Genomic DNA, 15,864 nt, shown 5'->3' on the forward strand with positions numbered 1-15,864 from the left:
AGACTTTTGTTTACAAAATAGACACACAATCTTGACTCTGTGTGAGGCTGTGAGGTGCTGAATGGAACCAGTGGTTCCCTCTTGGTCCCCCTGGTGCTTCAGGTTTTGTAAACTCTGCATTGAGCAACCAATGTTCCTTTCAGGTGGATATATCTTGGACTGAGGGAATTATGGCTGAAAAATTACATTTTTTTGAGTCTTTAATCAGAGCAAATCTCTGTGTACGTACCTTCTCCCCCTCAACCCCTTCCTGGTTTATTTTAGGTCATCCAGAAGTATCCTTTATAGTGTTCTCAGCTGGGGATGCTTTGCTGTGTTACAAAAGTCAATGAAACTACTTGTGCTGCCTTAGGTTGAATTTTGTGACAAGCCCTGGCAGTGTGTGTTCCCCTTTGGTGGAGTGTTACACTGAATGTTTTGTAGGAAGATTCTTTTTAACTGTGTTTTCAATAAAGTTAAAGTGTGATTCATAGTGGAGTTTTGCTGCTTCTGTTTTAAGCAATGAAAAAAACAACCCCCAACCCCAAAGCTCTGTGGCATTCTCAATTACCCTGTGAGTGTGAATAGTTCCCCTCCCCTCTCCTCTCCCTTCTTCCCCCAGTGTTGATGTGCTTCTGAGATTCCCAGAGGCCAGGTCCTTCATGCAGAGACAGCAGCTTCTGGTTAGGAAAAGTGTTTCTTGATGCAACTGGGAGCCACAGTGGTGGCAGTACTTGGGGGTGGGAACATGTGCTGCAACAGATCTGGTGGCAAAACCAGGTGAGGGAGGGTAGCAGAGTATTGCTGAATGGCACAGTGCCTGAAACAACTGTGGCTTCTCTTTGGGAAAGGGAGGTGAAAATGGAGGAAAGTGGGCATCCTGTAGGGAGTCACTCGCACCTTAGATGGGTCTTTGGGACAAAGTTTTAAGGCATGCTGCAGCAGTTTGAAATGTGGCCATGCCATAAATAAAGTTGAGAGGGAGCCACCTCTTCAGGGAAGATGGGGCGGAGGTGAGGTGACAGAAGGGTTGATGTTGAGGTTTGATGAGCCTGATGGTACCTGAGCATCTTTCAATGGCTTAATTTCACTTTTTTTAGTAACTTTTCTGTACCCAGAGATGTGCTCCCTTACAAGTGCTGACGTGACCCTTCATAGCATGTATCAGCATATTCATAGAATCACAGAATTGTAGGGGTTGGAAGGGACCTCAAGAGATCATTGGGTCCACCCCCCCTGCCAGAGCAGCTCCCTAGGGCATATCACTCAGGCGTCCAGCCGGGTCTTGAGTATGTCCAGAGAAGAAGACTCCACCACCTCCCTGGGCAGCCTGTCCCAGGGCTCTGTCACCCTCACTGTGAAAAAGTTCTTCCACATGTTGGTGCAGAACTTCCTGTGCTCCAACTTGCAGCCATTGCCCCTTGTCCTGTCTACACAGAGCACTGAAAATGGGCTGGCTGATTCCCCCTGCATCCCCTGCTTAAGATTAATTATAGACTTTAATTAGGTCCCCCCTTAGTCTTCTCTTCGCAAGGCTGAACAGACCCAACTTACTCAGCCTATCCTCATAGGGGAGATGTTCCAGGCCCTTAATCATCTTCGTGAACTCTTCTAGACCCAAAGGAATCAAGGGCCCAAATCCTAAAAAACCTGACAAAACTATCTGAAAAGCTGATTGAATAATCTAAGATTTCACTGAAACTTTGAATTTCCTAAATTTCCTTCTAAAACTAGAAACAACCCTCATCAGTTATTATTTTTTAAAGTTATGTTCCTATAATGCACCAGTACAAAAGCGTTTTCCAGTGAAACCCCTAATGTTTCTAAATAAGGACTGTAGAGACAAACACAAGTGTCCAGCTCAGGGAAATGGTGAAAGCCATCGAGAAAGGCCAGCTGTTTGCTTCCTGGTGTTACAGCTGGTCCTTGGTATTCGTTTCTTTATTTAACTTTCTGGTCTGATCCACTGCTATGACCACCAACACTCCCTGTGTTTCCAAATGAGCCCTGGCACACTGCTGGGATAGCAAAAGGATGAATCCATTTGTCAGTAGAAGTCAGATTTAGTTGCCGTGTTGGTTAATGCTGATATATCACCTTAAAAAAATAATCCTCTGCAAGCCCTTGTACAGTGTGTGTAGTGAAACCACAGTGGGACAGGGAAAGCGGCCACTGTGCCTGTTCTCTGAGAGGGAATTCTGTACCTGACAGAGAGCAGATGGATCATCTTCTGCTCACCTCATGGCTGGCTGCTGACAAGAAAGAAAAAACATCTGATCCTGCCCCAGGTAAACGTGTGCTGACCTCCAGTGGTGTGTGGAAATACACCCCAAGAATCCCATTGTGGGGCTCCTTCAGTGTTACGCTTTGTGTTCTTCCAACAAGCCCAAAGGCTGACACTGTGGGTACCCTGAATGAGATGTGGCATGCTAGTGTGCTACGCTTTCATCAGGTTACATCTTTAATGTTTCAGTGTGATTATGTACTTAAGCAATAAGAGTCCCAGCAAGTTTTATCTGAGCTGTTACACAGGATATGGAACTGAATCTACTCAACTGCTCTCACTGATCCCATTTTAATGTGTGACTTTAGGAATTCCACCTACACCTCATATAATTTAGAGGTTCTGTTCAGCATCAAGGAAAGGTTGATCCACTTGAGAAGACTTTTGGCCCTGATTTATGCTTGGTCTTCATTTGTATTGGTTTCAAACTCGAATGCACCTGAAGTCTTGTAACAAGAAAGCTCAGGACATGGAACAGAGCAGCTGTGATGGTGCTTTCCAGTAGCCTCTCCAGACCCAAAATCTGAGAAAAAGTGAAAACGTTTTACCCTGCCCTTATCCAGGGTCTATTTCTGTGATGATGAGAGCAACACTGCCTGGCCTGGCTTGCTGTCTGTGAGCTCTGCTTTGCCTAGCCAGGCTGCTGAGAAAACTGACCCAGGAGGAGCTGAAACCAAGGGCATAGAGTAGCCAGGGCTGCATTAAGCAAGCAGTGACATCCTCTCTGCCTGCCTTTGTTGCTTGGTCCTTCCCTCAGCAGAGAGCAGCCACCCGCTTCTTCCCTGAGCTTGCACTTGTCCTCCTCCTCTCCGTTTCACTAACCGACCCCACAAGTCTTCTCCTGAGCCTCCTCCAGCAGAAACTGAAAAAAATTAGAAGAAAACTCTTCTCCTGCCTGAGATAGCAATCTGTTAAGTTCCCCTGCTGCTAAGATACTATCTGCTCCCAGCTACTCCTGTGTTTTCTGCGGGGTGACCTGACCCAACCCGTATCCATCAACTGGCAAATAAAGTCCAAGGTTGGGAAGGAAAAAAAAGTGTAACAACTGAGAGGTAACACAGTATTTACGCTCACTGGTGAATTCCAGTGAGCTCTCACTGTGAGCAGAGAGGAAAGAACATTGGTGTAATGTGTTAGTGCTAATGTGCTCTAGGATTTAAGTACTGAATCCTGCTGCTGCTTTAATGCATAATACTGAGTAATCTTTTTTCACCCCCAAACAACTGAAACAGATTAATTGATTTTCTCTCTGAAAACACCATACCTGTAGATTTTATTCCTGTGACCTCCTAAAATGTGAACAGAATGGCATAAACTATTTGAAATACTCTGCGAAGCTACATCAGTCATCTGTGCAGCAGCACAAGGCTATGACAAAATAAGACGATGAAACAAAGCACCAGGGTGAACTTTGTACACAGGGAAGCCTTTTTAAGTGATCCAGTGTCAGCAAATTGCTTACTAATGTGTTGACTTATGGCAACCCTCAAAAGTAAAATGAAAAGGCTGGAATTTACAGCGTATCAATGAATCAGTTGATAAGCTTTTTACTGGTTTAATATCCTCCTAGTTTTGCTGCTTGGAGCCATTTCAAGTTAGCAACAGAATGTTTACCATCTCGGTGTCATAAAGGAAGTCAAATGACTAAACAAATTCCAGGACCATTATACTGTTTGGTGAGATTTAAATTAAAATCGTTGGGAGAAATCGTCTGGAGGGGGGAGGAGGAGGAAACTGAAGTCCATGACATCATTTCACAATCACTTACCTCGCTTCCTAAACAATGGCAGGATTTTCAGCAAAGCTGGAGATAATGTAATGCAGTTGAAAAGATTTAATTGCACCAATAAAAGACTATACCACGATTAAATGACATACAGAAGTGACATTTATAGGTAGGATCAAAGAAATTCACTACCTAACATGCTGAAGCAACACCCTACTTTCTGTGTATAGTAGTGCTCAGAAGTAGCCTACTTTAGTTTCAGTGACCTTTCTTATCTCCTTTGATCTAGATTATTAAAAAATTTAATGAAAGGTGTAAGAGGGGCTACTGTAGCACCCTGAAACAAGTAATAAGTGTCCTGCCTAGTACTAATATTTCAGACCTTGTTTTCGATTTTGTGATATTTATTTAAGCATATGAAACTTGATGTTTGACCTTTGTGATCCTTCCAGAGGAGGAAGGGTTATTAAAAATTAGATTCCCCTTGACCCCCCTGCCCCAATTGTGTTGCCTTTTGGTTATGCTAACATTTGGTGAGTGATATTTTTTAGAAGCACAGCACAAGTTTGATTCAGAATTTATTTCAGAAAAGCTTCTGAGCGTCTGGAAATGGACAGCTCCTTGCAAAAAAATTCAGGATAATGAAAATATTAACACTTTAAAGTATAACAGCTAACTTCAGTAAAACTCCTCTATAATTCCCACTTGAAAGCTGCTAAGAAAAATACAGATCCTCTAATCATAACTGGTACTGAATTAATTTAAACCTGGCTAATCTGTATGAGATGACTTTATAAATTTTTTCTTAATAGGTGAGAAGTTGGTGCCCATTTTGTTCCCTGCAAATTCCCGAAGTGTTACATATGAGAGCACTGTGATTTCCTCATGCTGTGGAAACTAAATGAAACCCTTCCCATGGTTTTCAGTCCCGTGATGAAACACAGGCTGTCTCTCAGGCTGCTTCTCCCTCAAACAGGTATCTAAGGGAGAGGCCAAAAGCTAGCTCAGTGTAGGCAGCTTGGCAGACTGCTGCTGTAGCCACCTGAAGTTTGGCATGAGGAGTTCGAATAAATGACACTTGGCTGCATCTCTCAGCATATTTTCAAGGTACTTCCCTTTACTGACACCCAGTTCACAGTGTGGCACGGTATCGAGCCCACAGAAAACTGAGAGGCTCATTGGGAAAGTGCAAAATCAACATTTCTCCAGCCTTCCACCACAAAACATCTCCGTGTTTCTGTTGTCAGGTCTCATCATGCTACCTGGGGGCTTGTCACAATCCACCACAGAACTCACTTCTTCCAAACACCTGTGTTAGAGCACTTTCAAGTGTGACATCAGCTTTCCTCAGGTACCTCCACATGCGTTTTCCCTGTGGGAGTGCAGGATTTGCACTGGTTACAAAGGCACCCAGCCGGCTGTCTCAGTGTTAAGGCTGGGAGCAGATTTCCTCTCTCTCCTCTGTCAAGCACAAGCAGAACAGTGGAACTGGTTTTGCTGGGACAGTCTGCAAGACCACCTCTGTCTAGGGTACCAACCTTGCTGTCACACAGCAGGAGGGGGGTCTTTGCCTCCAAAGTGCTCCTCTAGCAGGATACAACCAGGGAAGCGGAGCGGTAACAGCCGACAGTAACCAGCCTTTTTCTGCACACACTCGTCTCTCTAACTACAGCAGATGAAAAAGAAGATCTAAAAAAATCTAAACCTTAAAGATTTGGAAAAAACCCAACTGATTTTAATTACTGGTTTAAATCTACTGCTGATTTAGCTTGCAACTCGGATCTCCCCGCACTGGCTTGGCTAATCGCTGCTACCTGGGCTGCTCCGTAACCCGGGCTGGAAGACGACAGCTTCTCTCACTCCCTCAGGTTCAGTAACCACAGAGGATGGACTGGAGCAGCTTTTGGGACTGAAAAGCTGAGCTGGACTGGCTGTGACTAAACTGGGGGAAGGCTGGAAGACCCCAATTTATTGCACTGGGACTTGGGTCTGAGCAGAAGTTGGAGAAGGGCAAAGCTATGGGATGGAACGATGCCATCCAGTGCCCAGTGAGAGAACAAAAGGAGCCAAAAGAAGTTAGGGTTTTTTATGGATTTTTCTGTTTCTCCCCTTATAATTCCTTTGTGTAATTCAATGTGACAAGAGATTACTGTGATTTATCAGAGAAGGGAAGTACAGAGCCTCACTATTGTTGGCCTAGGCAAAAGACTGGCCTTCAAATTAAAAACTTAAACTATTTTCCTTATTTCTACACTGTAAAGAGGATGGAATCAACAATCACATGCCTCCAGTGCTGCCTGTTTGATATAAATAAGGAGGAATAAATGAAAAGGTAGAGAGCTGATATTCAGGAGTTTTGATTTAAGGCAGCTGAAGTAAAGAAGCAGATACAACATCACTCAAAGAATTGCTTCTTTACTTTGCTGCCTTTAGGAGGCACTGATTTTCCTCAAGTTTTTATACCTTTTCCCAACAATATATCCCCTCCAGGGAGCTTGAATTCAGTGAGATACAATTTTGCTTAAGGAAAGGAAACTCAAAATTATATCATTTTACCAGATCTAAGAAACAATTTTATACATTTAAAAAAAATTCTGACTCTTGTAGTTCATTTATTCTGTCTAGTTTCTTCTTAAAGTTTTAACACATTTGGAACATTATTTAGGAAGAAATACTGTCCAGTGAGAACCCCTGCAGCAGAAGTAAGGCTTACCAAATGGTGCATTTTAGTTGCAATAAGTGTGCCTCATTGTGTATTAGTCCAGCCTGATCCTGCTCTTCTCTACACACAGGGCAATACTTTTTCCCTGTACATTTTCCAAAGGCTTTCAGGCATGGCTGAAGAAATAACTGCAATTCCTTACAATGTATTTCATAGCATTGGAACAAAGTAAACAGGGAAGATTACGGAATGTAAACCCAGTTTATTCATCAATCCACAAACACTCAACAAGATGCGTATTTTTGTAATTAAAATGTTGAGAGAATTGTGTACATCTCCATATATTCACGTGAGATTTGATGAATTAAACTATTCCCACTTAGTACACAAATGTTTAGCCCAGTTACAAACAGTATACAAATGTTTAGCCCAGTTACAAACTACATTTTCCCATTTGGTTTTAAATAGGGTGATAAAATGCAATGAAGCGCTTTGTCATGAAATAGCCTTAAATTAGATTTCTTACCATAAAAATCTGAAATAAAAATTACTTTTAAAGATGATTACATTTAATTTATTAGGATATTCACTTAAGGAGTTTAAAATACTCTTGTGTTATGGGCTTGAATAGCTGTATAAGAATGTACTCGCTTTATGGACTACATGGGAACACGAAAGCAGCACCCGTTTTTCAAAGGAAAAAACCAAACCCAAACAACCCAACCTGACTTAAAGGCATTCTGAAAAGCTTTAGTATAAGTACAAAATGCTGACAAAAGTTCTGAAAGGTCATCAGTTTCTTTCTGTTACTACTCCAGACTTTCTGGTGAAAGTAAAATTAGTCTGCTAGGGAAATGGCTTAATATATTGCACCTGAAACCAGTATGTGAATTCTGTGTTAACAACACATGGAGTGGCAGAAAGCAAGAAATGCCAACTGCTACTGGCTGGAGGAAGAGACTATAAACCAAGTGTTTAAAATGAAAGCTGATTATTTTTCCCCCCTTTTCCCCACAGAGACGTTTAATTTCAAGAAGTGATAAACATCAAATGCCGCGTTTCACGCTCACAAGAAAAGAGAAAGCGTGTTCACAGGCTACAAAAAAACCCCTTCACCTTTATCTGACCTAAATTCCCACCAAATGCTGATGATCTCCATCCTGACAAAAGAGGCAGTTGGCTCTTAGAGGAAGGAAAAACTGGGAAAGGAGTGAAAACCAGAACAAGTAGCGTGCACTATTGAGCTGGCAAACACAAAAGGATTAATGGCCAGCAGCCAGCTGAAGGGAAAGCTTTCAGATACAGTGGCTTTTTTCCCTTGAGGGAGGAAAGCTGACTGAAACACTGAGGACAAAAAGAATTCCAGAGGCATTTCCCTTTTTTGTGACAAATTTAAAGTAACCTTTTTAATGAGTGCTGTCTTTTGCTCTTTCTTGTCAAGCTTTAGACTTCCAGGGTAGCCAGAATGGTCTTTTACCAGATCCATCCCACCTGTCTGTGGACAATCGTACACCTTCAGTTAATGTTGCTCTCAAAGGAAGCAAAAGCTCTGTATCTAAGGTTATTAAAAGACCTTAATTCACATCACAGACTTGGCTGTGAGAAGTCTTCAAGAAAAAATAAGAGGGGGAACAAGCAGAAAGAACCCCACCCTAACATTTATGGTGGAAAGAAACTTGCATGCAGTTGAGATAATTCTTCTAATTACCATCATCACCTCCCTGAAGAAGCACTCCCCTTCAATCAGTCCCTTGTCCCGTTTGCTTAATATTTTCAAGATGATAGATGAGAGAATCTAATAAAGCAACTAATGATGTATTCATGCTTAGGCTACACACACGCACTGAATAAAGCCCTCACAGTAAAACACAAGTATTTCTTCTGATAACCTAAGGAAGTGACTGACTGGCAGTAACAGCACACCTAGAAGAACTATTGAACTAAGCTGCGACTAACAAAACTTGTGAGAAAGCAGATTACATCTGAAATGGTATCATTAGTGAATATTTACCATTCTGATGCATGGAGAAGGTCAGGATTGTATCTAACCGGACTGTAAATGAAGCAGCAAACAGCCAACTCCTGCTTTGCAAGGACAGATAAAAAGGCTGATTGTCTCCTCTGCTCTCAGAACTTCAGAAGGGAACAAACACTGCCAGCTTTCTCAACCATGTCGTGTCCAAAATACCTTCAGAGCTGGCCACTGATGGCTGGGTACAGCTATTAAATGCTAAATGGTGTCTTAGAGTCTTTCCTTCTCTTCTTCCTCCAGCTAATGATTTTTAGCAGGAACTCTGGAAAATGTTTTTTTAAATAGAATTGTGAGAGCCCCCACAATTATATGGTTATACATGTACCTGAGACTGAAGTGCCACTTCTCCCCTGCATGTTGCACAAAGCTGTCTGGAGTCTCGATGCTCCATGGATCTCTGCCTTATTTTAGCAGTCAGTGGCAAGGAAGGAAGCTCAGCTAGGCCTGACTTTGGAGCTGCAGACAGCAACAACAAGGTATCACTAAATAAAACCCACTGGCAGATGCAGAGAATGGATTTTCTTCTGCATTGATGATTTACTTTAAAGTATTTTACATGGATGCTTCATAGAAATTGATCATCAGACAAACCCCTGGCAGGCAACACAGTTCTTACTATTAAATAGCTATTTGGAAATTGTCAGAACCTCTTTTACGTGCAAGATTAATATAGGGCAGGTTTTAAAATGTACACTTTTATTTGCTGAGTAATTTGAATTTATTTTGGTACTCTTTCACAGCTATCAAGGTGGGGATTCTTAACAAGACAATACAGCAATGCACAATAATGCAATTTCAAATCGTCAGCATGAAGAAAATCTCTGTTAGAATTAGTTTGTGAAGGTTTCTTCACCATTGCATTTTTGTATTCTTACAATAAAAGTGAAAATAAATAAAGTGGTATAATAAAATCTGTTGCTGGTGCAAAATAGGGAAGTGTAAAGAGACTGTGATGGATGCAAGAGAAATAAAGAGAGTAAGAAAACAGAGTTGGTCACACGACACCAGCTGATAGTGTCACCCTGGTAGCTGAGCTTGTTGATCTCAAATGGTATCTCTGAGGTGCCTGGCTGCAAGTCCCTGTGAAATCTCTGTCTTCTCCAAGAAGGAATCAATGAAAGTACTTACAATATTCTCCTCAGCCCCACAAATGCTTGTAGGTACAGCACAGAATAGACTGTTGTCATCATTAAAGACCAGAGGAAGCAGCTTCAGTGGACTGACTGACGTCAACAGAGCAATGTGCAAGGTATGTGTAATCATAACCCAGTAACATGGGTCCATGATGAGGCCTCAAGGGTATTTGCTAGACTCAGAAAGGAAGAGGGACATGCAAGCTGATGACACCTAGGTGAGAAGTTTAGTTCTATGTGCGAAGGGACAACTCTCATTTGTAATGAAATCTCCAGAGAAACCAGCACTTATTTGTTCCCTATAGGCTTTTAAAACACCATCAGACAGATTTGGTATCCAAATCCATCACAGGCATTACTCATGAAGAGAAAAGGAACACAAACAAACCAAAGAATGGGGTTTTGGTGATCCACCTGCCCAAGTGCCTGATTATTTTAGGACAGGATCTGGTAATTTTTGAGACAAGAATTCTGCTCCTGAGCTCATCCATCTACAGATGTATATTATTAATCATTTAAAATTTGCACAAAACTCTTTCATCTTTTAAAAGAAATTTTGTGAGATACTAAAAGAATTATAAGCAATACTTTATTCCCTCTAGATGAACTATCTGCCAAACCTCCTTTGACATCCTTCAAACGTCAATCAATTTAATTCCATATCTTTGAATGGCAGGATGGCCTTCAGATTCCAAGCTGGGTCAGTCTGGGTGGAGCTACGTGGAATGTGCTTTCTCTGCTTATTGTTTGGTTCATGTCCACCCCACCTTGTTACTTTTATTGCTGTTGTTCAGCTATCAAGTCAAAGGCAAGCAGGGCGTGTAAACCTAAAGAAAATCTGAATCAATGAATGTTTTAGGGTACATCAGTGGTCACACATGAACTGACTTATTGGCACGCTGTTGGGGTTCCCAGGCAGCTCACTACCCAGACACCAAACTGCACCTCCACACGTGCAGGAGCTCACAGCTCTGCCTGCAGGCACTGGGCTGGAATCCAAATTGCTCTGTGTCAAACAGCAAAGTGTGTGTGTATGTGTTTACAGCATCATGATTCCAGAATGCAAAATACACACTGTATTAACATAAAATAGTGTTATCTATCAATTTTGGTGCAGGAAAATGCTTTTACCTGGTGCTACTGATGGTGACAAATCATAGGAGCTTTAAGAAGTAGATGAAGGATCCTACAAACACTTGAGAGTCTAAAAACTAGTTCAGAACAGGTATTTTGCTTAAAACTTAGGCATGAGTTGCTGAAATTGGCAGATGATAAGGAAGTTTTCCATAGCAGGAATGCTTTTCCTCTTGACCATTCAACTGCTGGAGAGCACAGATTGCATAGGTCAATGTTTCTGCTACCAAAGAATCAAATTATAAAACACATGATGCAAGTTTTAGTAAAAACATCTATGAAGTTTATAGTAATACCCCAGAGTACCAGTGAGGAAGTAAGACCTCTCTGTGATAGTCCAGTATATATAAGCAACAGCCTTGCTTGGTGCACTGAGAGTGGACAAGCCAGCAAACCATGAAAGACAGTATCAAAACATAAAAATCTGCCTACCATTGATTTTTTTTCAAGCACTCTGGTCAGGGACTGCTTTAAGGAAGACAACAAGATGAGATGGCTCTGGGAAAAGCCTCTTGTATATCCCCAGGGTAAGAAAAAATGCTGATTTAAAACCTTCACAAATGGATGATTTAAGCTGCCAAATAGGAAGAGTCTGGTGGCAAAAGCAAACTTCTTAATAATATAAAACAGATGGGATATTTGTGAGGGACAGGTTATACAGGTGTTTAGAAGGAAAACATTTGAACAACGGTGTTGATGATGGAAAACTGGCAGCAGGACAGAAGAAGGGATATGTGGTTGAAGCAAAAGGCTCTATGAAGATGTTCTCAATACAGCACTTAGAATAAATACAGGCAATGAAAGCCTAGATTTATCACAAGACATCCAAGAGCTTTCATCCTTACACATCAAATTTACAAGTCCAACCCATTTACTGACACACCCATTTTCAACCAATGGAGTAATTAATCTGAAAAATTATATGTTAACCTTTAAATTATTGCTATTTGATTTTAGGGCTCAAGTTCCTACTGAGAAAAAATTAATGATAGAGGCCTGTGAGATATTTTTTTTGATTACCCACAAACTCAAGAAGAAGAAGTTACATTAAATTATATTTTCAAAGTTGTTTCACAGGTCTAAGGTTTAAGCCATGCAATTCTTATTATGAAAAGAAAGCTTGACACAAGCATTTTTTAAATAATATGAGACTACAGCTAAAAATACTAATAAGCAATGCCCAGACACAAGTGTGATTTTAAAAAATTTTGAATCACTTGCACAAGCATTCATATGGGACCTTTCAGAAAATACTGTGATTTAAAGAGAAAATACTTTGTTTTTCTCATAATTGCAGAGAACATGCTCACACTTGGGCTACATTTTTTCACCACAACCTTTAGCTTCCATAATCAGTCATTATCTATATGTATGTTAACCCTGGTACCTCTCTGCTGTTTCCCCCCCTCCATCCTCTTTCCAATTCCTCTTCAAAACAAATGAAAGAAAAAGCCATCCCATCTTTAGAACTACAACCAGGTAAACTTGGCAATAATCACCTTGTCCTACTGTCCCATCCCTTGTTACGCTCACTTGTTGAGTATTCTCTTAAGGTCTCCTCTTAACCTCCAGCTGATCCAAAAGGCAGATGCCTGTGCTTGTAGGGAGCCCCATTGATGTACATGGTTCTCTTTAGAGCTGAGACTACTGTGACAGTTACTATAGCAAAGGCAACATGATCTTCAGGGAGGCCTAAGGGTGCTTTTTTTTTAATGGAAAAAAATAAATAGAAGAATTTTTAATGATGATGAAAGTTTATTATGCTTAAAACTGGAGTTTGTGGAGCTGGAATGTCCTTTAAGAAATGCCTAATCAAGACAACTGAAAGGATGGAGACAGGAAGATGTTTGTGGCAAGAATACTCTAGAGACCTTTAGTGAAGGGAAATACAAGACTGAAGTTGATAGGCAGTAAATACATTTGGACTCCTGGTCTCTTACGATGCTCCCTGGCTTTGTTGTTTTAAGCAATGTTGTCTGTCGCTGCTGTACAACTGTATTATTATAATACTATTTAAAAATGAGTTTTCTCACCAGGCATCATTCCAAGCCCTCACATCTGTGACTTTTATCTTGCTGCATGTTTGCTTCTAAATTTGAAAAAGGTATTTAAGTACAGGTGTTAATTCTTCCTGGGTTTAGCCCCAGGACCATTGTAAAAACAAACCTTTTTAACTTTGAGTAAAGGTGGGTATATATTAACAAAGAATACATTGAATGCAGCACGAGTAAATGTCTTTTAACTGAAGAAGGAATAAACCAAACCATTTCAAATAGACTTAAAACCCCAGTTTAATATTAAAGCATTCCCCCAAACAAAACCAGAATCAAAATCACTGATGTTTGCTTGATAATACAAGGTACAGAAAGTTAGGACACCCTATATACAAAACAGATTTTGAAAGTGAAATAGACTTCCCGCCTCTTAAGGAAGAATTCTTCTTTATCAGGATGCACTAGCTTCTCCATTTTTACCTTCATTGTCACAAAAGTAATATTTTTAATGCATTTCAGATATCAAAAGATATGTGGAAGGCACTGATGACAATTCCATTGTTTACCCAATTAACTAAACTGCTGAATATTGACAAATTTTAAACCAAGAATTTATGCTGTTTAGCATTAAATTATCTTTTTGAACTGACAGCTTGGCTTCCTCAGTTTACATCAAATAAACCCCGAAATTCACAAATCAGAATATAATGGTTTACCTAATGTTGACTGTGGAGGATCAGTATCAAGAACATACTTCTTTTTTGCTTCCCCCTTGATTTTGTGGAGACGATGCTTTTTTCTTAGTCCAGTATCTACTACTGTTCTGACCATTTCTTTGTCCATGGGTTTATAAATGTTCTTGATACTCCTTCTCCTTGACTTAAAAAGATCTGCTAATGAAAGATTCTGGAGCTGATGACTGTGTATTATATGATTCTGTAAAACAAGTGCACAAACTTCTATCCTCTTGTTTGGAGAAAATAGAAAAACAAGAAAAAACCCAAATTGGCTTGAGTAGTTATTGTTATAAATGATTTTAAAACATGGATTATACTAAATTAAAATAAATTCTGCTCTTAGCCAATGTTTCTGACTTGTCAAAGGCTTTTACACACATGCAACTCCCATACTTGAAGCCTAACATACAATTACCACAATATGAAACTTAAGATTGATGTTTCTGACATATCCTAGTTTTAACATATAAAAAGTCAAATGAACTCTTTATCATTTATATTAAATAAAATAGCAGTAATTTAAAAGTTTTAATTACCAAGCCCATAACGATTATATGCAATAAACTCATTATGGACTACAAAAGTTTGGCATGCCCAAACATATTTTTACTTCAATATAATTAAAAACAATCCCAAAGGCTAACCTTGTCTTCCAGAACACTGAATATAAACATGAATATATTATTTTTTATACAAGGAATGGGCTTACTTATCTATTCCTCCATTTCTCCCCACCCTTCCGCCTTAAAGACGTGAAATTGTACCTTGGAAAAATCATGATTGAAAGGGTTGTTAGATATTGGAACAGGCTACCCAGGGAGGTGGTTGAGTTACCATCCCTGGAGGAGTTTAAAGGAAGAGTAGATGTTGTACTTGGTGACACGGTCTACTGTTGGACCTCACAGGACTGGATAGAAGGTTGGACTTGATCTTGAAGGTCTTTAACAACCAAAACCATTCTATGATTCAATGATGCTCCACTGTCAATCTTTAGCTGATGTTACAAGGGTTGTGTGGCTCTACTGACACACACACAAGAACTTGAGCAGTATTTCTCAGCAGAAACAGCCTTATCTACAGCAGAAGAGAAGCCTGCCATGTCACTTGTTTTCTCCCAGGCCTACCATTGGAGACAGCTTCAGAAGTACTCCAGGTGCAGAACTCCGGATCCATGAACCACCAGCTGCTCTCTCCCGCCAGCCTCAGCGAACAGCCTGTGACACGCACAGAGTGCCTGCCAAATAACTGCACTGTCAGGGCCTGGAACAGGCTGCCCAGGGAGGGGATTGAGTCACCATCCCTGCGTGTGTTTAAAAGATGGGTAGATGAGGTACTTAGGGATACGGTTCAGCATAGGACAGGAATGGTTGGGCTCGATGATCTTAAAGGTCTTTTCCAGCCTTGTGATTCTATGGTTCTGTGAGGGGTTGTAATGCATGTTACTGGCAGCCCTCTGTGTGTGTTTTGGCTTGCAGGCTGTTTTGCACTCTGCATTTTTCAGTGTTTAATGTGTATTTTTAACTTTAGAGCAGTTTCTAACCTGGCAGGTGATGAGAGCTAGGCCGATGAAGGATTTACTTCAGCAGCAGCCTTTTAACAGATCTCTCCAGCCTCTCAAAACCCAGTGATGGTGTCAGGCATGCAGTCTTTGGCTGTTTGCTCCGCAGTAGCCTCCATGGCTAGTTATGAACACTGAGTCACCTTTCGTGCTGCACTAGCGCTAGTTGGCTGTGGATCTGTGATCCACTGGGGATCTGTTCCGTCATGGTCTGGCTCTGGCTTGGAAAACACCTTGAAGTAGTTTCAGTAGTGACTGTATCTCACCTCCTCCTAAGCGTGGCTGGGGGGTGGTTACATTTCCTCCTCCGTTTAGTAAAGTCAGGGTGGACCATTTGAAGTTATACAGTGGTGCCTTTAAATTTTAAGGGAAGCTACATCATTGCCATTCTGTGTGGCCTGTGCTTTTGGCGATTCTACAGTCAATATTATTTAAAATAATTTGTATACAAAGAGAACACGAGTGGTATCCATGTGGATCAAAGCAAAGATCCTTGTTGCCTGGTGTCCTGTCTTTGTCTGTGGCAAAAGAGCAGATGGTGTGGGGAGACTGTAAGACCAGGCTTAGTTTGCAGTGGCAGCTCTTTTAGGGACTTTCCAGGCTCCAGAGTGTTGCTTCCTGAGCC

General features: G+C 40.9%; 1 protein-coding gene across 1 annotated transcript; it reads right to left on the reverse strand.

The window, feature by feature from the left end:
- Window positions 1–6,384: 6,384 nt before the first annotated feature.
- On the reverse strand, window positions 6,385–15,447 carry RNF32 (ring finger protein 32; the record flags this gene model as incomplete). The annotated part of the gene is given in 4 exon segments (XM_084260698.1): window positions 6,385–6,435; window positions 6,437–6,492; window positions 13,661–13,908; window positions 15,383–15,447. Coding segments are annotated over 4 exon segments (420 nt in total).
- Between the last annotated feature and the right edge of the window lie 417 nt (window positions 15,448–15,864).

Source organism: Gallinula chloropus, assembly GCF_964237585.1.
Source record: "Gallinula chloropus genome assembly, chromosome: 2".
NCBI lineage: Eukaryota > Metazoa > Chordata > Aves > Gruiformes > Rallidae > Gallinula > Gallinula chloropus.